Source organism: Ylistrum balloti, unplaced genomic scaffold, assembly GCF_031769215.1.
Source record: "Ylistrum balloti isolate Yb309-2 unplaced genomic scaffold, AGI_CSIRO_Ybal_v1 Utg369806, whole genome shotgun sequence".
Taxonomy (NCBI): Eukaryota; Metazoa; Mollusca; class Bivalvia; order Pectinida; family Pectinidae; genus Ylistrum; species Ylistrum balloti.
Genome location: NW_026781981.1, coordinates 469,013 through 496,349, shown reverse-complemented (window position 1 = coordinate 496,349; position 27,337 = coordinate 469,013). Strand labels below are relative to the sequence as shown.

The following is a 27,337-nucleotide window of genomic DNA, read 5'->3' as shown; positions in this document are numbered from 1 at the left end:
TTAGCTCCATATTTGATCATAACAAAAGAGAATTTTCCTTCCAATGCTGAAATGTCTACCTTGACTAAAAAAAGAAACATTCCCATTAATGCATCTAGTTTCAAGACACGAGAAGACACCTGTTTTGCAATATATTGATCAAAGGAAGTTGCCTTTATATATGTACCACTGTTAATGCCCCAATATTTACATGATTTGCAAATTTACCATATTAAGAAAATTTCCACTTCATACTTATACAAAGAAATGATTAAAACATGCTTAAACATGGTAGTATCTATTAAGAGAAAGGTTGTGGGGATATCAAAACAAAGAAAAAATAATAAAAGTTGGTCCCACTTAAAATACAAACCAGAGTTACACACAGTTCAGAAGGTCATCACGAAAAAAAATATGTGACCAATCTGCATACTCAGTCGTACAGGTGTAGCAGACATGTTTACAGGTAAAGTGTGATGTCACATGTGCTGTGCACTTTTCGTGACATCATATCACAGATATACAGGTGTATAGCCATTTGAAGGTTCGCCGGGTAATCTGAATAGGAGGTATATATATTTGTAGTAAATATGAACCTCTCACAGAAATGTCTGAAGGCCTTGGTTCGGCAGAGATCAGAAATGGAGGCATGTTTACAAAAAGTAAATATTAACAACTTTTCCATAATTACCAATGCAGAATATCGTCTTAAGTAGTTCTCAGCTAATTTTTACCTTTTTGCTTTACATATTGTACATTATGTGTATTTTTTCTTTACATTTTTAGTGAAAGTTCCATGTATTGGAGTTTTAAAGTCCTACACATCCCATACAATGTCTTGTTTGGATGAATCATTGCTCTATAAATGTTTAGGGTTTAGAATTGTTGTTGACAAGGAAACATGTGGTAGAAATGGATGTATTATATCTCACTAATGCAGCAAAGCATTGTCAGTAGAAATGGAGGACATCTCAATATTATTTACATCAAAAATACAAATCTGGGCTACAAAGATGGGTGCAGGTGCTGTATTTGCAGAGTAAAGTTAAGGTAATGATTACTGAAATAAGAACAAAATTTTTATTGACATGAACGGACTGATTCATGCTCTGGTTGACCTACTGGTATATATATGCAGTCACGTTGAATAAGGAATTTTTCCTGTTCCTCTATTTGATTGTGGTATTACTCTGTACCCCTGTCTGTACCCCAGTCTGTGTGAGGATTACTCTGTACCCCTGTCTGTGTGAGGATTACTCTGTACCCAAGTCTGTGTGAGGATTACTCTGTACCCCTGTCTGTACCCCAGTCTGTGTGAGGATTACTCTGTACCCCAGTCTGTGTGAGAATTACTCTGTACCCCAGTCTGTGTGAGAATTACTCTGTACCCCAGTCTGTGTGAGAATTACTCTGTACCCAAGTCTGTGTGAGGATTACTCTGTACCCCTGTCTGTGTGAGAATTACTCTGTACCCAAGTCTGTGTGAGGATTACTCTGTACCCCAGTCTGTGTGAGAATTACTCTGTACCCAAGTCTGTGTGAGGATTACTCTGTACCCCTGTCTGTACCCCAGTCTGCGTGAGGATTACTCTGTACCCAAGTCTGTGTGAGGATTACTCTGTACCCCTGTCTGTACCCCAGTCTGTGTGAGGATTACTCTGTACCCCAGTCTGTGTGAGAATTACTCTGTACCCCAGTCTGTGTGAGAATTACTCTGTACCCCAGTCTGTGTGAGAATTACTCTGTACCCAAGTCTGTGTGAGGATTACTCTGTACCCCTGTCTGTACCCCAGTCTGTGTGAGGATTACTCTGTACCCCTGTCTGTGTGAGGATTACTCTGTACCCCTGTCTGCGTGAGGATTACTCTGTACCCCTGTCTGTGTGAGGATTACTCTGTACCCCTGTCTGTGTGAGGATTACTCTGTACCCCTGTCTGTGTGAGGATTACTCTGTACCCCTGTCTGCGTGAGGATTATTCTGTACCCCTGTCTGTGTGAGGATTACTCTGTACCCCTGTCTGTGTGAGGATTACTCTGTACCCCTGTCTGTACCCCAGTCTGTGTGAGGATTACTCTGTACCCCTGTCTGTACCCCAGTCTGTGTGAGGATTACTCTGTACCCCTGTCTGTGTGAGGATTACTCTGTACCCCTGTCTGTGTGAGGATTACTCTGTACCCCTGTCTGTGTGAGGATTACTCTGTACCCCTGTCTGTACCCCTGTACCCCTGTCTGTGTGAGGATTACTCTGTACCCCAGTCTGTGTGAGGATTACTCTGTACCCCAGTCTGTGTGAGGATTACTCTGTACCCCTGTCTGTACCCCTGTCTGCGTGAGGATTACTCTGTACCCCAGTCTGTGTGAGGATTACTCTATACCCCTGTCTGCGTGAGGATTACTCTGTACCCCTGTCTGTACCCCAGTCTGTGTGAGGATTACTCTGTACCCCTGTCTGTGTGAGGATTACTCTGTACCCCTGTCTGTACCCCAGTCTGTGTGAGGATTACTCTGTACCCCTGTCTGTGTGAGGATTACTCTGTACCCCTGTCTGTACCCCAGTCTGTGTGAGGATTACTCTGTACCCCTGTCTGTACCCCAGTCTGTGTGAGGATTACTCTGTACCCCTGTCTGTGTGAGGATTACTCTGTACCCCTGTCTGTGTGAGGATTACTCTGTACCCCTGTCTGTGTGAGGATTACTCTGTACCCCTGTCTGTACACCTGTCTGTGTGAGGATTACTCTGTACCCTAGTCTGTGTGAGGATTACTCTGTACCCATGTCTGTACCCCTGTCTGTACCCCAGTCTGTGTGAGGATTACTCTGTACCCCTGTCTGTGTGAGGATTACTCTGTACCCCTGTCTGTGTGAGGATTACTCTGTACCCCTGTCTGTGTGAGGATTACTCTGTACCCCTGTCTGTACACCTGTCTGTGTGAGGATTACTCTGTACCCTAGTCTGTGTGAGGATTACTCTGTACCCATGTCTGTACCCCTGTCTGTACCCCTGTCTGTGTGAGGATTACTCTGTACCCCTGTCTGTGTGAGGATTACTCTGTACCCCAGTCTGTGTGAGGATTACTCTGTACCCCTGTCTGTACCCCTGTCTGCGTGAGGATTACTCTGTACCCCTGTCTGTGTGAGGATTACTCTGTACCCCAGTCTGTGTGAGGATTACTCTGTACCCCTGTCTGTGTGAGGATTACTCTGTACCCCTGTCTGTGTGAGGATTACTCTGTACCCCTGTCTGTGTGAGGATTACTCTGTACCCCTGTCTGTGTGAGGATTACTCTGTACCCCAGTCTGTGTGAGGATTACTCTGTACCCCTGTCTGTGTGAGGATTACTCTGTACCCCAGTCTGTGTGAGGATTACTCTGTACCCCAGTCTGTGTGAGGATTACTCTGTACCCCTGTCTGTGTGAGGATTACTCTGTACCCCTGTCAGTCTGAGGATTACTCGCTACCCCTGTCAGTCTGAGGATTACTCGCTACCCCTATCTGATGCCTAATTTACAGAATAAGAACCCCTAAGAGGACCCCATGCTAGCTTTCCATGTCAGTGTGACAGAAACATTAAAATAATCGTTAATGTTTCATCTTTTTGTTCATTTTGTCCATTTATTGATTAGCTTGACATGTATCAGATCATGATAAATTTTTTAAACACAAATTTTGGATTGATATTATGGATTTAGAGAATGGAAAATGTACAAATGAATAGTGATCAAATAATATTAGGCCATGAAACTTGATTACAGATAGTGAAAGGCTTGTGATGAGCTCTATCTAATTAATGGGCCAGCAGGAGGTATAAAACCAACAGGCTGTTGTGTTCTCACAGTAGGCTTCAATAATATGGCTGCTACCCTGTCATTTTCCAGTATTTAGAATTTTATTTCTTTGTGTTACTTAATAATGCATAATTTCAGGCCTCTGTTAATCAAGCATTACAGACAATGCTTTAAAGAGGAACAGTTCTGGTAATGATACAGAGAATTCTGAATTTGAAGAATTACAATTTAATTGATATACATTATCAGTGATAATTAAGAAGGAATCAGTACACATTCCTCAATGGGTGTAGAAATAGAAATGATCCAGATGACTCTTCCATGGTTATCTCCCCTGTTTTGTTCTCGTTTGTTTTCTAGATTTTTCCTTGTTGAATGGATTTCTTCCCTGTTACATTAATGTTTCCTGTGTTCTTGCCAGTTTGTCTGTCAGAGTTGTTAGTCAATACTTTATGTGTCTGTTTCTTCCATCAGAAGAAGGTTGCAGAATGGGTTTTTTTCTGCTTTTGGTTTTTCTGTAAATCAAATACTCTGTTGGCTAGTGTGTTTAGAATATCACCTTTGAAAAAAAAAATAGAAATAAAAAATCTTCAGAAATGAATTACTTTCAACTGAAATTGGGATATATTGTATATAGGGATTTTTTGTGTATCTTATTTTTGTGAATTTGTCAACCCTTTGAAAAATTGCAAAAAAAAAGTCATGAATACTTTCATAATAAATAGATACTAGTCGTTATGTAAATTTCTCATTGTGTATGACTGGTCAGTTAAATCTCCACTGATGTGTCTTTAAGCTATGTCCTTTCTAAGGTCTTCAGAAGAGGCCTTTCAAATTTCTGAGGTGATAAAATTGCAAAAAATAAAATATGCAAGAATTTCAAAAGGTTCATATACTGGGATTTTTTTTATAAAGAAATGCATCGTGCAAAAGTAACGGTATATAGAGTATTACAGTTACATAAGGATAATACTCCCAATGTTGGACTCTTCAGAACAAGAATAAATACAGTGATATCAAAAAGTTGTGGGTGTGAATTTGTCTTAGATTTTATCATTGACTTTATTTCAGCCATTCTTCTCTCCTTACCATTCTTTGTTATCTTTTTATTCCAAGATCCATCAAGTCAGCTTAGAGAAGAATTCATCTGTCACAGGACAAACATAATATTTCATTGTTAGGAATTCAATACCAATTAAAAATCAATAAGATCATGTTAGTCATAATTGAAATAATGCCAAATAGTTTGCTTCAACGGAATATTTTTACTAACCTTATTGATTTTTTTAATATTCAGGTGCAACTTCATTGTACTTGCTGCCCATGATAGTTTTATTTCAGTGATTCTCGGTAGATTTATTTTCTTTTTATTTTACATAAAAATAATACTGCTTTTAATTGATGTTTCCCAGGAATTTCCTTTTTCCATTTTGATGATTTGCTGGGGGTTATGTCCCTTTGGTGGTATTCACAGTGGATCTGTGCTGTGCATGTGATTTGATCCATGAGGGTGTGTGATTTGCAATATGGCTATTTCTGTTTTTATGACCCCACAATTTCATGAGGGTTGGTGAGGGAGGAGAAGCAGTTGAAATAAGGCATATAGTGTTAGTGTTAATGCCTATACCCATCCATTCTGTCTTGCATTGAGTTCAGAAGCAATATTTTGAGAACCTCTCTATGGATTTTGGTTTCCCTGTAGTATTGAACGTTAAGATTCATCGGATTCTGGTTTGCTTAAGAACTTTCTTGACATATACCGATTTTCAATTTTGGGTTTTACAACTTTGTTTTGTATTGTGACTTAAGTATACATTTTGCATTGTGTCCTTGAGTGCATTACTATATTTTGGGTTATATTGTTGCCTCCATCATGTGACTGTGGAGTGACATTGTTTTGTGTAGCAGATAAATTTTACACTGTGTTTTGTGTTGTTGCCTGGCACTTTCACCATGTGAATGTGTAGTAACTATGAATTTTACACTCTTTTTTGTGTCGTTGTCTTGTACATCCACCATGTGACTGTGTAGTGACTATGAATTTTACTCTATATTTTGTGTCGTTGCCTCGTACTTCCACCATGTGACAGTGGAGTGACTTTGTTTTGAGTGGTAAATATGATTTCTACACCATGTGACTGTGTAGTGACTATGAATCTTACTCTATATTTTGTGTCGTTGCCATGTACATCCACCATGTGACTGTGTAGTGACTATGAATCTTACTCTATATTTTGTGTCGTTGCCTTGTACACCCACCTTGTGACTGTGTAGTGACTATGAATCTTACTCTATATTTTGTGTCGTTGCCTTGTACATCCACCATGTGACTGTGTAGTGACTATGAATCTTACTCTATATTTTGTGTCGTTGCCATGTACATCCACCATGTGACTGTGTAGTGACTATGAATCTTACTCTATATTTTGTGTCGTTGCCTTGTACTTCCACCATGTGACTGTGTAGTGACTATGAATCTTACTCTATATTTTGTGTCGTTGCCTTGTACTTCCACCATGTGACTGTGTAGTGACTATGAATCTTACTCTATATTTTGTGTCGTTGCCTTGTACACCCACCTTGTGACTGTGTAGTGACTATGAATTTCACACTCTTTTTTGTGTCGTTGCCATGTACATCCACCATGTGACTGTGTAGTGACTATGAATCTTACTCTATATTTTGTGTCGTTGCCTTGTACACCCACCTTGTGACTGTGTAGTGACTATGAATTTCACACTCTTTTTTGTGTCGTTGCCTTGTACATCCACCATGTGACTGTGTAGTGACTATGAATTTTACACTCTTTTTTGTGTCGTTGCCTTGTACATCCACCATGTGACTGTGTAGTGACTATGAATTTCACACTCTTTTTTGTGTCGTTGCCTTGTACATCCACCATGTGACTGTGTAGTGACTATGAATTTCACACTCTTTTTTGTGTCGTTGCCTTGTACATCCACCATGTGACTGTGTAGTGACTATGAATTTCACACTCTTTTTTGTGTCGTTGCCTTGTACATCCACCATGTGACTGTGTAGTGACTATGAATTTCACACTCTTTTTTGTGTCGTTGCCTTGTACATCCACCATGTGACTGTGTAGTGACTATGAATTTTACACTCTTTTTTGTGTCGTTGCCTTGTACATCCACCATGTGACTGTGTAGTGACTATGAATTTTACACTCTTTTTTGTGTCATTGCCTTGTACATCCACCATGTGACTGTGTAGTGACTATGAATTTTACACTCTTTTTTGTGTCATTGCCTTGTACATCCACCATGTGACTATACCTAGTGACATTACTTTGAGTAGTAACTAGGAATTTAACTCTATATTTTCTATTGTTGCCATATTTCCGCTGTGTAACTATGTTTAGTGACTTTGTTTTGCGTAGTGATCGTGATTTATTGGGAAATGCTGGATTTACGAGTGTCACCATCTTACATCAGAGGACCTAACAGAAACAGATTGATGTGCATTCAAGTACACACTAACTACAGGGACCGGCTGTTCTGTACAGTAACCCATAGTAGCTTGTCCGATCTGTTTACATCAAATTAAACATGAGGCTTGTATGCTGAGGAATTTATGGTCGACAAGATGAACCAATTTATATTTGAGAATGGGAAGAACACGATGGGGATTAGTGGTACACACTTTCCCATAATTGTGTTTCTCTCTGTAGGAAACATAAAGAACACATGACATTCTATTGATCTTGTTATATGTGGTAGGGGTCTATGTTGTCTTTGCCTGGTTGTTACACCCTACATATTGTGTAGGATGAGCCCCTCCATGTCTATAGACATTTTCCTACATCTTCATGTGAACAAGTTTTTGACAAATTTGATTTGGATTTGTCACTGAAGGGCCTAGAATGTCTGTAAATAATGGGTTAGTTTTAGCCTATAGTGATGACTAGACTTTACGATGACAAACCATTAATAAATTCATATACTTGTAACGATATAAACATAAGCATTATTCACGTTTGTGGCAAGTTTTGGTGGAAACAGTATTTTATCTTCATATCTCCGTGTCTTGACCTTGTGCAGTTTTTATATCTGTATATTTTCGCTTGCGTGATTTTAATCTTCCATCAGTCCATCACAGTTTTAAATCTTTTCTAGTTCAGTCAACAATTTAGATTCTGTCTGTGGCAGATAACCATTAGTTGCCCCATTTTAATGGTTTTATGGTCGTTAATGCTTTAAGGGAATGAACAGGCCATGCATCGAACCATACAATTATTGCATGCAGAATTGTTATTAGGAGTCAATTGATTAGAGAATGAAAGTTACTTCCCTTATGAAAATCTGGATGCGACCTTGATTTAGAAATGGTCATTATTATGACCTAGTTGCATTGAAATGGGACTTGTGTGTGAAATTCATTTTCCAGGTACATGGCCATCATATGGAAGCATATTTCATTTCTTTATTATGCATGGAATTGTAATAATACATATAGTGGTGCAATTTAAATGTGGTATCCTCCACCTGATTAAAATCTTAGTGAGGACATGGCTATCAGGCGAGATCATTATATCGAGGGATTTTTATAGGGCGGAGGTAATTATCTATCTGATTTTTATTATTTATTTTGTTGGTACAGTGTAAATATCAAGTGAAAATCAGGGCTGTTTGTTTCTTCTTGAAGATCACAGATACCCTGCCTCAAAATAACCAACAAACAAATCTTTACTCGGTTAGCTGTGTCCGATCAGGTGAAACTTGTACCTCAATCAACAGATTATAACAGTTAATTACAGGTAGACATGCAGCACAAAGCAGTGGTATCAGAAAAATTATAATAGTGGTGTACATCTGACAGGTGAAAATACTGTTAATTACTGTTGTTAATTACAGGTAGACATGCAGCACTAGGCAGTGGTATAAGAAAAATTATAATAATGGTGTATATCTGACAGGTGATCATACTGTTAATTACTGTTGTTAATTACAGGGGATAATACTGTTAATAACAGGTAAAAACAGAACATCAGGTAGTGGTCTACATCCGACAGGTGATAATACTGTTAATTACAGGTAAACATGTAGTATCAGGTAGATACATCCTTGTTGTTTGATCTGTGATTGTGTTAAGTGATAAGTCAATAGAAATGTCTGTGTTATATTTGTTTAGAAACAGACACTAGATCATACAGGTGTAGCACAACTTTTCGCACCTGTCTGGCAGATTTCCTGTCCGAATACTTTGTTGATCTTTGTCAACTCTGATAATCTCCCTTTATACTCACTTCCTCTTGAGTAAATATCAATTCTTAGTATTGAGTTTGTAGTCAGTTATAGGGACAGTGTCATAATCTAACAACTAATGTCAGAGTTTATCACCATTAAACACTTCATATTGATGTGACCCTGTCTAATTTCTATACATCAGACAAACTTTCCCAAATTAAACTATTGATGTGACCCTGTCTAATTTCTATACTTCAGACAAACTTTCCCAAACTAAACTTTTGGTGTGCGGTTGCTATATTTGGTATTAAATCTGTAGGTAGTAAGACAGTATAATGTCTGCTAGTGGTACAGACATGTGGTTTAAGAAATTATTCTAATGAGGTCTGTACTCATTGTCATAACAGTGTACACTGACACCATGGTTACTGTACAGTTTGGAAGTGAAGTACATTTTGATAAATTTGATTTGAGGTCAGTGTACTTGTAAGAAAAGACTACGTGAGATTCCCTGGACATATATGAACGCAGTGTTGATATTAAGTGTGGGTGTACATACACATTCCTGATGATGTACTGCTCCATCAGCAGGAGATGTTAAAAGCTGTCCACTTTAAAAGTCCTCCTCGGAAACGGAAAACAGTTGATATTTGACAGCTGACTCCAGATACCTTATACCAGTCTCCATGTTCTACATTAGATAGAACAGAGACGGTCATTATCAGTCAGCAGAATACAGACAAGTATACAACATTTCAGATCACACTCTGTACTTGAATCCATCTATAATGATAAGAGAAGGAGAGATGTCATTGTAAGACTTTAGACAACCTTGTTAGCATATTGTGATGACATGTGAGAAATCACTGCAGATTGTTTAATAGACTTTTTGTAGAAAACTTTCTTTTTCTTTACATCTTTTTTAGATACTTAAGTTTAATATTCATTGTTTACTTGCAGATTCTTCCTATGAGAAGATAGTCCATGAGCGTCGTGGGAGTATGCCATTGGTGTCAGCGGGACTGGACGACGAAAACATGGACACCACCTCCACTCCATCCAAAATAGCAGTGAGTACATCTCTACATAACATTTTAGTTGTGTGCATCATGCTTGAGATGCTGGTAGGATTCCCAAAACAGTTTTGGAGATATGGGATATTCATTGGAGAACATGAGCATTGTATTAAAAAGTCTTAGGATTTGTTTTTAAAGACGTAAGAAAATATTATAGATATCATGTTATTTAATGCCTAATTTATTTTAGAGATATAATAAACCAATCTTCATGCAAATTGCTGAAATTTCATGTTGTTCAAATAAAATATCTGCATTTAACATGAAAGTATAGCAAATGTGTTGAGATTTCTAACATGTGTGTTTATATTGCACCAATATAGACTTTAAAATGGTCCTTAGGTGGAAATTATTATTGTTAAGTGACCAAGAATTCAATTCAGAGATGACATGCTCTAGTAAATACACATTGATACACAGTCAAGTTTTTTGACTGTCAGAGTTCCTTCAGTGATGAGTCTGACTATAATCCTTCTAGTGCTTCACTTAGTCTGCAGGAATCAACGGGAGTTATCCCCCTTCTCATACAAAGCAATATACCTCCATCTTGCAGAATTAAACAACGTTGGCTCAGTTTTTCAGAATGTATAATTTCTTCAGAAATGTTGGGTGTGTGATGTAGTGTGTAGATGTTTGGCAGTATAAGTGTCTAGCATGTAAGCCTCTAGGAACAGATGTATCCTGTCTGATAGGTGACCACAAATATACACAGGACTCTGATCACTGCAGGGCAACGGTAGGGTAGTACTTTTAGGATTACAATTGTTGATAGTTGACTGCAAACATATACAGGACTTTTTATTATAACCACATCCTGGTAATAATTCTGACCACAGGACTACAGCAAGGTGTAACTTCTGAGGTAACGATAGGAGGAGTCTTCAGTTTGTGGTAGGCCACTAGTTGAAAAGGCCTCTGGACAAGAACATATTCTAATGGGATAGCTACCTTACTGGGACTAAAATGTAATACGAATTTTTAAAAAACAACATGTCCAATAACTGTTTGATGTGAAATCAGCAAGGAAATATGAATGCAAGTTTCTTTAAAACCAATACAGTAGCTTATATTGATCAAACTGCCTTTGCATGGCATCTAGAAAGCAGGAGATATCATTTGTACAATATAAAATGCATCGTGTGCACACCTGAACAGCAACCTCAAAAAAATTAAAGGAAACTTGTGAGCGCCTGAGCTTTCACTATTGATTAAATTATGCAGGGAGAATCTTAAATTACATGATGTTGAGCAATATAACCTGTGACTATTGAACAGTGTAAGGTTGTTGGTTCTGCACACATGGGTTTTATGGATGGCTAGAGACATGAAAGATTTACCTGTAAATTAGGGTACTGTACTGGGCAGCTGATCAAACACAGATCAGATGTCCAACACTTTGGTTTTACCGTGCAGAGTTTTATTGGGCACACGAACCCCACACCTGTGTGACGAGGGGACACATGACCCCTGAAACACCTGTTTGATTAGGGACCTTTAAGGTCTTGTCCACTGACAGACTCTTCAGTGATGGCAGTATCTTGTAGATGCTAGGGACCTTTCAGTAACATTTTACTCTCTTGTCAAGTTGAACTAAAATTTCTAAATTAATTCTTAGGCTGTGTATTCTTTACTACATCTTTCCTATAAAAGGTTCTACCTGTATAAACGAAAGGTAATGAAAGTTATTTCCTTATTAAGTAAAGTCATTGACTTGTCCGAATCAGGTTGGTCTAATAAATAAAGTCATGCTTCATAAATTTCTGATAACAGGCATTCCTAATTCAATTCTGTATTAAAATGATACAAAATCTAGTACCTTTAAAGACTAATTAATCTGATGGAAAGAAGTGGGTACACTGGGGGATGTTTACTGACAATATTTCTATTGCAATAAGCAAAGGGGTCAAGGCATCAGCTTTGACAAAAAATAGAGGGTGCATTGGCTTATTTCAGGACAAGATTTTTGAATCTCTACTAAACTCCACTAAGCATTTAGATGGGCTTATTCCTAGGCATGGACAAATTGCTAATGACATACAGCAGTATGTATGTACTTAGAAAATATATGGTTAGTGTCTTTATTAAAGGCGGATGGGGTGAGGATTGTGGAGGGGTAGGGGGGAGGGTGAAAAATATCTGTCCCAAGACAAAATACAGCATATATTATTGTGATCAGGCAGTGTGTGTTTGACCTGACGTTACACTGTGTGATATTAGGATCAGTCCGTGTGTATTTGACATGACGTTACACTGTGTGTGATATTGTGATCAGTCCGTGTGTATTTGACATGACGTTACACTGTGTGTGATATTGTGATCAGTCCGTGTGTATTTGACATGACGTTACACTGTGTGTGATATTGTGATCAGTCCGTGTGTATTTGACCTGACGTTACACTGTGTGTGATATTATGATCAGTCCGTGTGTATTTGACCTGACGTTACACTGTGTGTGATATTGTGATCAGTCCGTGTGTATTTGACCTGACGTTACACTGTGTGTGATATTGTGATCAAGTCATGTGTTTCTAAACCTATGTCACAAAATGTATGATTCATTCTACATATTTCCTTATAAACATTTAAAATCCATTAATATTTCCAGAAGTCTGTTGATTGATTTATTTACATTTTGTGTCAATTTCTAACCTCGGTACATCGATCAAACTTCTCTATCAATAGCGGTGTGTGAATGAGAAGTATTTTGTATAACAAAGTGTTGTAAATGACAGGAAGTTTGTAGAGGTCAGCCAAACGTTTAACTTGGGTTATTTAGCTGTTAATGTCATGGTCTTAAACTGTGAACTAGATGGTCTAAATTGTTCCTATATTTACATAAGGTATATTTATGATATACATTTGCAAATATACAAGAAACTTACCCTTGTGAAGATGACTAATCGCAAATTCAATGATTATTATCATAGAGTATAATTTTCATTTCAATAACTTACAAGGGCATTTGTATTTGGTAATATCACAACTGATAACAATATTTGTTATCTGTATGTATACTTTTTAAGCAATATTCAATGGGCAAGTTTTGCACAAATGATCAAATAATGTCAGCAAGTTTTGAAATGCGAATATTTTAAGAAGGTGATTGATGGTTCTTAGCATTCCTGGTCAGTTTTAATCTGACCTATTACTGTTGGGGCCAGCACACCTGTGTCGAGGCTGTCGTCGGGTGTGTCACCTGTGAAGTAGGCGTGTCAGGTGTCAGTCTGGGTGTCCACACCTCGTACATAACCTACCAGTTCTACCTGTAAACTGTTCGTACCTGTTACACTGATCAGCACTGCCTGTACAAGTCCTCCGCTTAAGGCTTGGTTCGTGACTATCGTATTGACCCGTCTCTGTGGGGCATTTTAAAATTACCTGTGTTTGTGAATGAAAGATGGAAATGCTTAATTAAATCTATGAAATAGAGTTAGGCCTGATGTCAGGTGTTGTACTGATACAGACATTGCAATGTCCGAATCTTTATGAAATGCAGGTGTTTCATTATCTAATGAAAATTTCTAAAATTTAGATTTATGACCTCCATACATGTAATTACTTTAAATCATTCCTAACTTGAATTTGAATTGGTAGTGTATTATTCTGTAATGTATAAAATCAATGTTAATTGTACTAGACTATACCTGTCCATTACTACTGAAGGTACATTAAGTATATACAGGTTTTATTTTCTTTGAAAAAATTTTTTAAACAGTTTAAATCTAATTTATACAATATAACACCATGATAAAATTGAAGGTTCTTTGAGGGAATTTTCATGACGAGGTGTAATTCGGAAGTGTGGTCATAGTGATATCAGATGTGGAAACAATGAGAACATTGACAGATTTCCTATTGTAGTTTTTTTTTTTTTTATTTACCAATGTAAGTAATTCGTATTCATTCTAACAATGCTGTATTAAAACAAATAGACAAACAGCCTGTCTCTAACTACCTATATTTATTTAACCTAGACGAGTAGCAGTCCCTACTGAGATTTACTCCAGTTTACCATGACACACAAATAGGTAGAGCCATCTCACTGAGTAGTAGTAATATGGCAAATTGGTGTGACTTTGAATTCTATTAGAATGCTATCTTGAACAAATTTTCTCAAATTAAAATGTTCAATACTGCATTTAAAACTTTGAAAATTAGATTAATTTTTTTTTCTCTGTATTTAGGCGTCAGAGAATTTTGTTTTTGCAAACTTAATTAAATTGTTGTCTCTGAACTAGACCAGATGACCTGATTGTCCATATCAACTGAATAGATTCCTCGACCTGTGAGTCACCTTCTATAAAAATGCGATTAGTTTTATCATGCTGATCGTTTGATACAGTCAGATCTTTTGGTTGGTTTATCAATCACAGACTCACACGACTTTTACTGGGAATGTTGATGCGGGTACATAGAGTAATCAATATAACCATTATCCTGATACACTTTCCAGGATATTAACTTTAATTACTAACCTGCTTTAAAACATAGGGAGGGAGAACTATCAGTGAGGACTTATCAGGATTAAGCTCCATGTTGCTGAGATTTCGTGACTAAAACTTTGTGATTTTAAAAAAATTACTGACTTATCTTCATGACATAACTGTTATGAATGTAGGATTAAACACAAGTTTATATGAAAATATGCTCTGCCTTATGATGAGGTTGGAACCAAATACCTCCCTCACACTTCAGGCGAACACACTACCACAAGGACACAAAGTTTGACCTTTGGTAACACACATTGTGTTTAGTTGTATCAACGTAGAAATTTGAAAATATAACTCTGTGAGGTCTATAAATTTTACAAAGATGGCTCTGCTAGGAATTGAACCCAGGACCTCTGATGTTCTAGCCTTACACTACCAAATCCACTCACTGAGATCTCACTGATTAAACAGACCAGTATATTGCAGCTTGGGTATATATGTTTTAACTGAAAAACTTTTCATGACATTGATATAAACTAAATATATCTTACCATGTGACTGGAGGTAATTTTTTTGACTTTTGTATTTTTGACATGATGTTCGTCATTAGTGACGTCATTTTTTTTATTCCTTTTGAAGATGTAGTTTTATTCTCATATTTTTTCATAGTTTTCCATGTCTGTGCTACATCAATCTGGATTTGTGGTTTTGAAATGTTAATAAAATTACCTTTTGAATGTCAGGTAGAATGGAATTTAATCAATTTAAAAATTTGTTAGGTATCTTGTTTAAAATTTCACTTCTCTTTTATTCACAAATAGAACTAAAGGAATATAAACCTTCCACATCACTGAGAACAGTATATAGTATCACTGAGAACAGTATATAGTATCACTGAGAACGGTATATAGTATCACTGAGAACAGTATATAGTATCACTGAGAGCGGTATATAGTATCACTGAGAACGGTATATAGTATCACTGAGAACAGTATATAGTATCACTGAGAACAGTATAGTATCACTGAGAACAGTATATAGTATCACTGAGAACAGTATATAGTATCACTGAGAACAGTATATAGTATCACTGAGAACAGTATATAGTATCACTGAGAACAGTATAGTATCACTGAGAACAGTATATAGTATCACTGAGAACAGTATATAGTATCACTGAGAACAGTATATAGTATCACTGAGAACAGTATAGTATCACTGAGAACAGTATAGTATCACTGAGAACAGTATATAGTATCACTGAGAACAGTATATAGTATCACTGAGAACAGTATAGTATCACTGAGAACAGTATATAGTATCACTGAGAACAGTATATAGTATCACTGAGAACAGTATAGTATCACTGAGAACAGTATAGTATCACTGAGAACAGTATATAGTATCACTGAGAACAGTATATAGTATCACTGAGAACAGTATATAGTATCACTGAGAACAGTATATAGTATCACTGAGAACAGTATAGTATCACTGAGAACAGTATATAGTATCACTGAGAACAGTATATAGTATCACTGAGAACAGTATATAGTATCACTGAGAACAGTATATAGTATCACTGAGAACAGTATATAGTATCACTGAGAACAGTATATAGTATCACTGAGAACAGTAGAACAGTATATAGTATCACTGAGAACAGTATATAGTATCACTGAGAACAGTATAGTATCACTGAGAACAGTATATAGTATCACTGAGAACAGTATAGTATCACTGAGAACAGTATATAGTATCACTGAGAACAGTATATAGTATCACTGAGAACAGTATATAGTATCACTGAGAACAGTATATAGTATCACTGAGAACAGTATATAGTATCACTGAGAACAGTATAGTATCACTGAGAACAGTATATAGTATCACTGAGAACAGTATATAGTATCACTGAGAACAGTATATAGTATCACTGAGAACAGTATATAGTATCACTGAGAACAGTATATAGTATCACTGAGAACAGTATAGTATCACTGAGAACAGTATATAGTATCACTGAGAACAGTATATAGTATCACTGAGAACAGTATATAGTATCACTGAGAACAGTGTATAGTATCACTGAGAACAGTATATAGTATCACTGAGAACAGTATATAGTATCACTGAGAACAGTATATAGTATCACTGAGAACAGTATATAGTATCACTGAGAACAGTATATAGTATCACTGAGAACAGTATATAGTATCACTGAGAACAGTATATAGTATCACTGAGAACAGTATAGTATCACTGAGAACAGTATAGTATCACTGAGAACAGTATATAGTATCACTGAGAACAGTATATAGTATCACTGAGAACAGTATAGTATCACTGAGAACAGTATATAGTATCACTGAGAACAGTATATAGTATCACTGAGAACAGTATAGTATCACTGAGAACAGTATATAGTATCACTGAGAACAGTATAGTATCACTGAGAACAGTATATAGTATCACTGAGAACAGTATATAGTATCACTGAGAACAGTATAGTATCACTGAGAACAGTATATAGTATCACTGAGAACAGTATAGTATCACTGAGAACAGTATAGTATCACTGAGAACAGTATATAGTATCAATGAGGATAGTATCACTGAGGATAGGACCATGCTCTGTCGGAAAACCTCTGTGTGTAATGACTACTTGTAAATATTTCACAAATATAAAGGAGCTTGTTTTAATCTTAACGTATTATCAAAATATAAAAATCAGCATTATCTTCTCAATATATATAGCCTACTTTACAACAACAGATGCTTGAACTCCTTAACATACTGATTAAAAACAAGATGCAGAAAATGATCGGCTTTGTGTTATCATCTGTCTAGTGATGCCATTGTATTGATCTCATAAATGTTCGGCAGCTGTACATTTAAGTCTTTATATATAAAATTAATCTTTATAGGTGTTGCTAAGCAACCTCTGTAGAAATGGTGTCCAATTCATTCACAAATGACATGTTAGTTTTATAGGTTTTCTCTTAAAACAGGTAACTTTCACCTGTTTCATCTATGTAATTGCAATTGCAATTAGTGTGTGGAATTATGAATATTTCACAATTATGTCCTTTTTATTAAGTTAGTTTGTAAATATTGTTATCATACACTAAAAAGATCAAAAGCTTCCTGCGATTTTCTGAGTATCCAAATGACTATTAGACTAAACAGACTATTTCAGTCTCAGCTGTATATCCTTGGTACATTCAAACTATCTCAGATATTATTTGATCTCTGTTTGACCTCTTGAAGACTTTCTGGATGATGTTTCCTTAACAGTATTGTTTGTATGACTATGGTTTGGATTTTACTGTACTGTCACTACAAGAAATTACTTCCAGGAAATATAAAGTGAACACTGGATCGAGGAGCTTCTCAGCGTTGTTCTTAGTGATTTGTGATAGGTACAGAATACGTAGATAAGGTTGTCTGACATTATTCAAATAGATTGATAACAGGATATCTGCTGAGGTATATCACTGTTGGTTTGAATTTCTGTGTAAATTAAGGACAGCTGGTGTATCTAATTTCAATTAATTGTGATGATTAATTTTACCTTTTCATTGTTCACAGAACTTCTTCATGAGGAAGGGATTTAAAACAAATTTAAAACGGACTAAAAGTGTAACCAAGCTGGACAGGAAGAGGTCTGCATCCAACATCTCTGAAAATGACACGTAAGTGCAGAATCTTTGTTCCACCTGCCTGTCAACAAATCACTCTGAATTAAAGAATGCCAGAAGTAGAGTTACAAGAACAAGGATAGTGATGGTATCAATCACCATTCATCAGCTCCAATATTTCTCATTTGGAAACTCCAACTTTCTGCAGTGTCTGCTTAAGAGATTATCAGTTTCTGCAGTTAGGTTCCTTCTTTCTGTCAATCTAATCATAGGTCAAGGTCAAAGGTCAATATTTCTGTTACTATAAATAGAAACCATGTTTCTGGCAAACACTATGTGTAGATAAAACTCTAAATTAACACACTGTTTCCTTGTTGAAAGTGCTTGTTTGGGATCACCTTTCACATATGAGGTCAAAGGTTAAGGTCACGTTTTTTTTTACTTATATATACAAAAAATTGAAAATTGGTTTCCATGGAGTATCTTGTTCACTTAATGTTGATTCAACTCAAATTTAAAACCGATCTTGAATTGCTTTAAGAATTCCTAAATAGGAATTCCTCTTCTCATTGGTGATAAAAGATAAAAAGGATTTGCTGCTATTTATTCACTATTTTAGAATTCCAATAAACAAAACATTCTGTGAGAGTTGACAGGTATGGTGTCCCTTTAGCTTAAACCCTGTTTTATTTTACTGGATTGAATCAGAACTTTCACCATTATATTGCTTTGTACCCGGTGGTGTTGTGTATTTTATATAGAGCTGCCATTATATCTATATGCTTCACTGTATTTATATTGTAATGGTATCTAACATGTACATTTAACAGATTGTGTATCAATGTATTAACGTAACACTGTATACTATACCAGTGTAATGACATAACAATTCTCAATATCTTGTAAAAGTTGTGTGTAAGACCTCTCAATATTCCAGCAAAGTCAGGAAGATTCCATTGTTACCAATACTTTTCCCTGGAGATTCAAATTTTCGTTTTTTTGTTGTTTTTTTTTCTGAGAACTATGTAATGTATCACTTGTGTCAGAAGACATCGTAGTCTGATTGGAAATACAAAAGAGTTCCATTCTGTACTGATTAAAATACAAGAGAATTTGACTGTTATGAGACTATGGCATGCAAAGTTTGCAATTGAGTTTAGAAAAGTCATCAATATTAAATCACTGAAATTTGTTGTAAAACATACATCAGATTGTAACAGCTAAAAGTGGATCAGTGATATAGAGTGATGTATGTCCAATATTTGAAAGCTGTTTGGACCCATTAATCTTCAAATAATTTTGACTAGATTTAAATGATGGAATGGGTTCTGCTTTACAAGAAGTCATCCTGCTCATTCATATTTTTATAAAGACCAATGACAAATTCTTCATTTCAATGGCAATCAGTTTAGGTGTTCAAAGTGCAACGATGGTAAAATTTTCAGTTTTGAAATTGTTCTTTTCACACGCTTTATCAACATTTATGTTGTCATCTAAAGTTCAGTCAAATTGAAAATTGTCTTGTAGAAAACTATCAATCGTGATTTTCTCAATACAATCTTTAGCGTAAGCCTTCATTCAATATTGTCCAATATTGTGAAAACCATCTATGTTTTGTTAGGTCACTTTATCACAATGTAAGTTGGAATACATACAGATTTCTCTTGGTTTTATTTCACTAAGATCGAGTATAGAATAGATTTGTATTGTGTCTTTGTTCAGTGATTGATGAGATGAATTAATGTACAAAGAAACAGAATACATGGCAACTAAATACCTCACCCTAGTTGTCCAAAGGCGCAACTAAATACCTCACCCTGGTTGTCCAAGGGCGCAACTAAATACCTCACCCTAGTTGTCCAAAGGCTGGTTACAGGTAACCAGTGACAAGTGAGAACTTTTAAACATAAGATAGGAAACAGTGATCATCATTTCAGAGCTGTAGGTTTGTTAAGACAGGTCAGATTGATATATATTTAGTGTTTATTTTGCATTTAATACTCTTGTTTGTTCAGTGGTGGTGACTTGAGTTTTTCACTTACCGTCAGTTAACTAGTAAATTTTGAATGACTGGGGTCAGATCATTAGTAAAGGGAACACCAGACTTACATTATAACATTACATTTTTATCCTAAAAATGAAATATTTCTTTTAAAAAAACCCAGTGAGTCATACAAGTAATTCTTATGTGTTTCTAGCTGAAATCCCATTCCGTATCAATGGTTATACTATAAAATGGAAAGTTTTTTACAACAAAATATACAGAACAATACAATGTTACAAGGACTCATTATTACAGGTTTTACTGTAGGTGGAAAACTACTTGTAGTTTTCTTCACAAAGTTGTATAAAAAGTTGTATTTTAATTACTTCAAGAAAAACCAAGAAAGAAGGCTTTTTATCTCTTCCTTACTCATTTTTATCTTTCTTGTTGAAATTTGACATAGAAAAAATATCATATGTCAAAATTTCATTCTTGATTTGGTGTCTTGGTGAAAATGAGTCTTTGATTGGCAGTTTACCTCTAATCTTAGTATGACTGACCTCTGGCACACTGACTGACTTCTGACCTCTGATTGAGTGACCTCTGACTTCTGTATGTCTGACTTCTTTCTGACTGACTGACTGATTGACCTCTAACTCTTGTTTGCTCTCTGATTGACTGACCTTTAACCTTTCGCTGACCTCTGGCTGACATGTAAACATCTTTAGTGTCAACCAAAAAAAAAAAACTTTTCATCACCCCACTTTTTAAAAGTTGTAGACAAGGCATTCAGATATTAGTCATAAAGAGGCTGATGTGCATATGTATGCTAAACAGAGTTAAACACTACAGAAGTATGCGGAAAAAACACTTCTTGAATGTTTCTTTCAGGAGTTTAAAGATTACTTAGTAAATGAGATAATACCACAGGAAGCATCAACTATTCTGATTCAAAGTTCATTTACAGGGTTTGTGGTAGATAAGGAAGAAGATATGTTGATAGGATCAGTTTCGGGTGATTGTTTCTTAACTGTAAGAGATAAGTCTTCTGTCTTTCCTGGTTCTGCATCAACAAGACTAGTTGTGTTTACAAAATAAATTCCTGGTGTGTGATAGTGAAGTATTTTGACAGCTTAGCCAAGTGAGTCGGATGTGAATATATTTTGTGCTGACCAGTTTTATTATCCATCTTGGTTCCGTGTGCATTGGAGAAGAATTGGAATCATTACGTTGGGAGATAATGGATGATACAGATTTACTGTTGCGGTTACAGAAATGGGACAAGTAGGTAACTAATTGATCTATATGTCTGACCAATGTGTTGCTCTTAACTGTACACTTTGTCAAAAACTTGTTCAATTTTATCAAATATTAATTTTAGTTGCTTTTATCTAACCTCAGTCTAAGTCCTTTGGTGTTCCAACCCTCACCCCTGTCAGACATTGCCTGTCTTAGCACCCTCTGACTTGTCTAAATGGTCTTTGGTATGTATATGTGATGTGATATCACTGGGGCATTGTCTGTCCTAGAACCTTCTGACTTGTCTAAATGGTCTTTGGTATGTATATGTGATGTGATATCACCAGGGCATTGCCTGTCTTACTTCAGGGGGCTTTATTTTCTGTCCCTTAATGCATTACCTATCCAGTAGCACCCTTGTCTTGTCCCAAAGGTCCTTATTTTTGTCCCCTGGGACATTGCCTGTCCCAGCAAACTCTCTTACTTCAGAGGGCTTTACTTCAGTCCCTTAGGACATTACCTATCCTAGCACTCCTGTCTTGTCCCAAAGGTCCTTATTGCTCTCCCCTGGGACATTGCCTGTCCCAGCATACTCTCTTACTTCAGAGGGCTTTACTTCAGTCTCCAAGGACTTTACCTATCCAGTAGTACCCTTGTCTTGTTCTAAAGATCCTTATTTCTGTCCCCTGGGAAATTATCTGTCCTAGTTCCATTCTTAATGATGTTAGTATCCACATTGTCTCTATCTTCTGCTGTACCCTCTAGGACCTTCCCAGTGACACAATCCCTTCATACGTAATCCCTAGATATCTGTAGCGTGTCAGGGATCTATTAAGAGTGGGTCTTGTTCGGTGTTTTACATATGATGAGCTTTTTATGACGTTGGGCTTATCACGTACTCTACCATTTCCAATTCGTTGATATGCCCCAGATAGTTTATAAATACACGTCAGCGTCATTATACCTACTAGATGCCATTCCGATGTCTGCAGCTTGATATCCCATAATTCTGATGTACGACCAATGAAACAAGATTATAGTATTGATTGATTTGTAAGGATAGTTTTGTAGTGCCCTACCTAATACTTTTTATTGGATTGTGATGGCTGGCCCTCTTCATAACATTAGAATATCTACTTTAAAGCTTGCTGGCCCTGATTATGTATATTGTCCACATAAACATCATGTATTGAGACCTTTCTGACCTTATGATGATTTAACAATTTTATAAAATTACAATAGATAATATCCTACCTTCCATAACATGTGACATAACATATGTCCCATAATATGTAACTGTATGAATACTTGTTCCTTGGACCTTAAGATGTACATAGGCCTCTCCAGATCTGACCATATACAGTGTCGCCTCAACATGAGGTATTAGCTATTGAGGTTTGTTGGCCCTTAAGGAAGAATTTTACCTGATTTGTAATCTGATCTCGTGCATCTTTGGCCCAGTCACCCTGGTGATGTACAATGTAACAAAACTGGAAGTTACAATGGCCCTTCACATGTATATCGTAGCTGCATGAAGTGAAGAATTGTGGGCCCTTATGATGTATACATTATAAAGAGATACTGACTACCCCATAGTAATTTACGAGTTGTCAATATATTGTTTTATCATCCAAAGATGCAGAATATTTAGGATAATACTTTCACACTTCTACTAGGAGTTTGGTTAGGTGCCATATAACTTTTGTAAACCAAACTTACACAGAATTGTGGGAATTGTAGCCACCAAGCTTACACAGAATTGTCAGAATTGTAGCCACCAAACAAACTTACACAGAATTGTCAGAATTGTAGCCACCAAACTTACACAGAATTGTGGGAATTGTAGCCACCAAACTTACACAGAATTGTGGGAATTGTAGCCACCAAACATACACAGAATTGTGGGAATTGTAGCCACCAAACTTACACAGAATTGTGGGAATTGTAGCCACCAAACTTACACAGAATTGTGGGAATTGTAGCCACCAAACTTACACAGAATTGTGGGAATTGTAGCCACCAAACTTACACAGAATTGTGGGAATTGTAGCCACCAAACTTACACAGAATTGTGGGAATTGTAGCCACCAAACTTACACAGAATTGTGGGAATTGTAGCCACCAAACAAACTTACACAGAATTGTGGGAATTGTAGCCACCAAACAAACTTACACAGAATTGTGGGAATTGTAGCCACCAAACAAACTTACACAGAATTGTGGGAATTGTAGCCACCAAACTTACACAGAATTGTGGGAATTATAGCCACCAAACTTACACAGAATTGTGGGAATTATAGCCACCAAACAAACTTACACAGAATTGTGAGAATTATAGCCACCAAACAAACTTACACAGAATTGTGAGAATTGTAGCCACCAAACAAACTTACACAGAATTGTAGCCACCAAACAAACTTACACAGAATTGTGGGAATTGTAGCCACCAAACAAACTTACACAGAATTGTGAGAATTGTAGCCACCAAACAAACTTACACAGAATTGTGAGAATTATAGCCACCAAACAAACTTACACAGAATTGTGGGAATTGTAGCCACCAAACTTACACAGAATTGTGGGAATTGTAGCCACCAAACAAACTTACACAGAATTGTGGGAATTGTAGCCACCAAACTTACACAGAATTGTGGGAATTGTAGCCACCAAACAAACTTACACAGAATTGTCAGAATTGTAGCCACCAAACAAACTTACACAGAATTGTGGGAATTGTAGCCACCAAACAAACTTACACAGAATTGTCAGAATTGTAGCCACCAAACTTACACAGAATTGTGGGAATTGTAGCCACCAAACTTACACAGAATTGTGGGAATTGTAGCCACCAAACAAACTTACACAGAATTGTCAGAATTGTAGCCACCAAACAAACTTACACAGAATTGTGGGAATTGTAGCCACCAAACTTACACAGAATTGTGGGAATTGTAGCCACCAAACAAACTTACACAGAATTGTCAGAATTGTAGCCACCAAACAAACTTACACAGAATTGTGGGAATTGTAGCCACCAAACAAACTTACACAGAATTGTCAGAATTATAGCCACCAAACTTACACAGAATTGTGGGAATTGTAGCCACCAAACTTACACAGAATTGTGGGAATTGTAGCCACCAAACAAACTTACACAGAATTGTCAGAATTGTAGCCACCAAACAAACTTACACAGAATTGTGGGAATTGTAGCCACCAAACTTACACAGAATTGTGGGAATTGTAGCCACCAAACTTACACAGAATTGTCAGTTTTAAAGCTAGGTGCTGGTATCCTTACTTGTTAACTCAGTCAGAAATGTTTCATAAAAGTTTTTTTACAAAAGAAAACCAAATGACATATTTCTCTAAAAAGTGAATGTTATCTCAGAATAATTGTAGACCAGTAACTGAAATCTGATCTGTTTGAAACAGACAGTACTTCTCCAAGTTATTTGTGTATTTTTATAATTTGAGTCACAATAGTCTCAGTTGGTGCTGTCACTATTATTTCCGAGACATTCAAAATCCAGGCTTATAGTTTGCTTTATAAGTGATCATCCATTGGAAAATGTTATAGTCTCTTCGTAAATCATAATCACTCTAGTAACAATATCAGGTAAAAAAAGTCTAACTTTTAATTAAAAGTTGTCATTATTTCCCCTTCAAAATATAAAAAAGAAAACATGCTTTTTATATGAATCACCATTGTTATTGTGTGGTTATACAAACACAAGTAACAAAATCCCTCATAACCTACTTGTATAAGGCCGTCTCTGAGTCACACTTAATTTCCTAAAGAAATCTTTTCAGAGATGTCTTGACACAGATCAAATAATGAACGTGGGACGAGTTTTATTCTTTTAAGTGTACCATAGTCATACTTACAAGGTAAAAAGTTCTATTGCTGTTTTGTCCTGCCTTCATACTTCAGGGTTTCCAGAATATTAATCATGAACTAAGTTTGTGTATTAAATGTTTTTAGTTGGTTGTGTTATGTTTACTGACAATTAGCTGCCTTGGTCAGTGACAGACAGGTGCTTTGTTGTGGACTAAAACATAGCATGACATCAGCACTATCAATGCTGTTGTTTATAGAAATTATATTCTCATCTGCAAGACAAAACATTTAGAAAAATCACGCAAATCTACTAATGTCACTTGACCTGCAACTATACAGGAATATTCATTTAGACTGAATTTATCAGTTAAAAACAAATTATTTTGGAAGCTTTTGATACATTTATCCTGAAAGAAGAATGTAAAAGTTCTGATGGAACTAATGTTAATGTAAACCTCAGTTTAACTTAATTTATAATTTTGTGTTCAGTTACTGGTTTAATCAGTGAGAGGGGAATCATTGTCAGCTGTATACATTTGATCCATGGAACAGATTTACCAATGACTGGTGGTATAAAGTTGGACTTTTTTCTCTGACTAGTAAATATGTCTGTACAGAGAAATAGGAGACTATATCTGATAATTACAGTATTCATGACTGAGCTCTATAGTTGAACTGGTTTAACCTGGAAAATGTTGGAAACTTTTAGTAGTATGAATAAAATCTTATAATTTTGGTGATATGAAAATTGTACGGATACTTCCTACTTGGAGCTTTCAGAGTGTGTGGTCATTCATAATCTGATCAGGTGAGCTCTTTTATACATATATTCTATATAATGCTCACTCCAAAGGCTTAACTTCTATATATATTTAATACAGGTTTATATAACGCCCACTCCAGTGTTAGCATTGTTTCATATTTCTTAGTACTAAGTGGTTTAGATGTTTGAACACATATATTTAAAGGTCTTTGGCAAAATCCCCACTTTCACCTGGCAGACAAAATTTTATCCACGTTCATTTTAGCCTTTGTCCAAGACCCACTAGCATTAATGTATTAACACAATTTTGTATATATACAAGTTGACGGTGACATAATATTTTGATAGGAGTTTAAACCTTAGACCTCCTATCAGGTTTTACAATCTGACAATGTCACAGTGGATCCAGATCTTGACAAAAAACATGTTTCCTCTGCCAACGTTACCATTCCCTTAAAAAACAATGTGGAAAAAAATTTACATTACATTGTCTTTTAACAACTCTCTATCATGTTAAGACTAACAGAATTAACTTCATACAATAGAATATTACTTTTACATCTATTTTAGGCAATAAAGCAAAATGATATGAAATCAAATGAAAAATTTGAGAAACAGTTATGATTTTTGAAATCAAGCTTCCAGCTGACAATGCTGAACAAAGGGAACATCCTATCCTCCCTACAACAGGAGTTGGGCCAGGCCAGATTAGTCTGTGCAGCCCATGCTGTAATGGACTAGGCCACTGTGTGAGGGAGATAGCTCACAGAATGTGTATACATCTAAAGGCGAGCAGTTGTAGTAGCCTGACTCTGCAGAATCTGTGAAAAATGACTGTATTTTACTAATACATTGGGCACATGTTGGATTAATTTTGTGTGTTAGGTTCACTGACAAAGACATGGCTTCTGTAATGGTAAGTGTCTGTATATTTGTGGTTTTAGTCCAAAGAGAATGTTCTTATCTGTAATGGTGCATAAATATACACTTTACATATACCTATTTCTACACCATTAGACAGGCCCCTAAATAAAATCACTTGAATGAGGATTAAGTGTATGGGTTCTGAATTTGAAATGACATTTTGTCTGTATGATATAGTGTGATGATAATGTCAATCCTCTCAGCTTGTTAAAATATTGTTGAAAAAAGGTTAATTTCTGATAGCAGTTGTACAATGACAATAATGTAGAAAATGTTTTTATTTTTTAAATAAGAGTGAAAATTTGCATGAGTGTTCAGTTAAGAGAGAATGGAGCCTACAAATCCTGGCTGGGCGAGAAGACATCAATATCAATCCCTGGTTTCTATACATCTATCGTTGTATACCTCCATTCAAAGTCATCCCTCTTACTACATTGATCACATCTATATATTGCTCCAGTTCTGT

The 27,337-nt window shown here is 36.2% G+C and overlaps 1 protein-coding gene across 9 annotated transcripts in view; it reads left to right on the top strand.

Annotated features, from left to right (window-relative positions):
* LOC132544688 (disabled homolog 2-interacting protein-like) overlaps positions 1–27,337 on the top strand; it is a 134,482-nt gene that overhangs the window by 46,426 nt on the left and 60,719 nt on the right. For 6 of the 9 annotated variants that reach the window (XM_060208314.1, XM_060208317.1, XM_060208313.1 and 3 more), the window contains 2 exons: positions 9,934–10,043; positions 18,071–18,174. In XM_060208314.1, coding sequence (XP_060064297.1) covers positions 9,934–10,043; positions 18,071–18,174 — 214 coding nt within the window. Of the gene's footprint in view, positions 1–9,818; positions 9,829–9,933; positions 10,044–18,070; positions 18,175–26,728; positions 26,864–27,337 lie in introns of those variants that run through there. The other 3 variants (XM_060208321.1, XM_060208319.1, XM_060208316.1) reach the window with 2 other exon arrangements.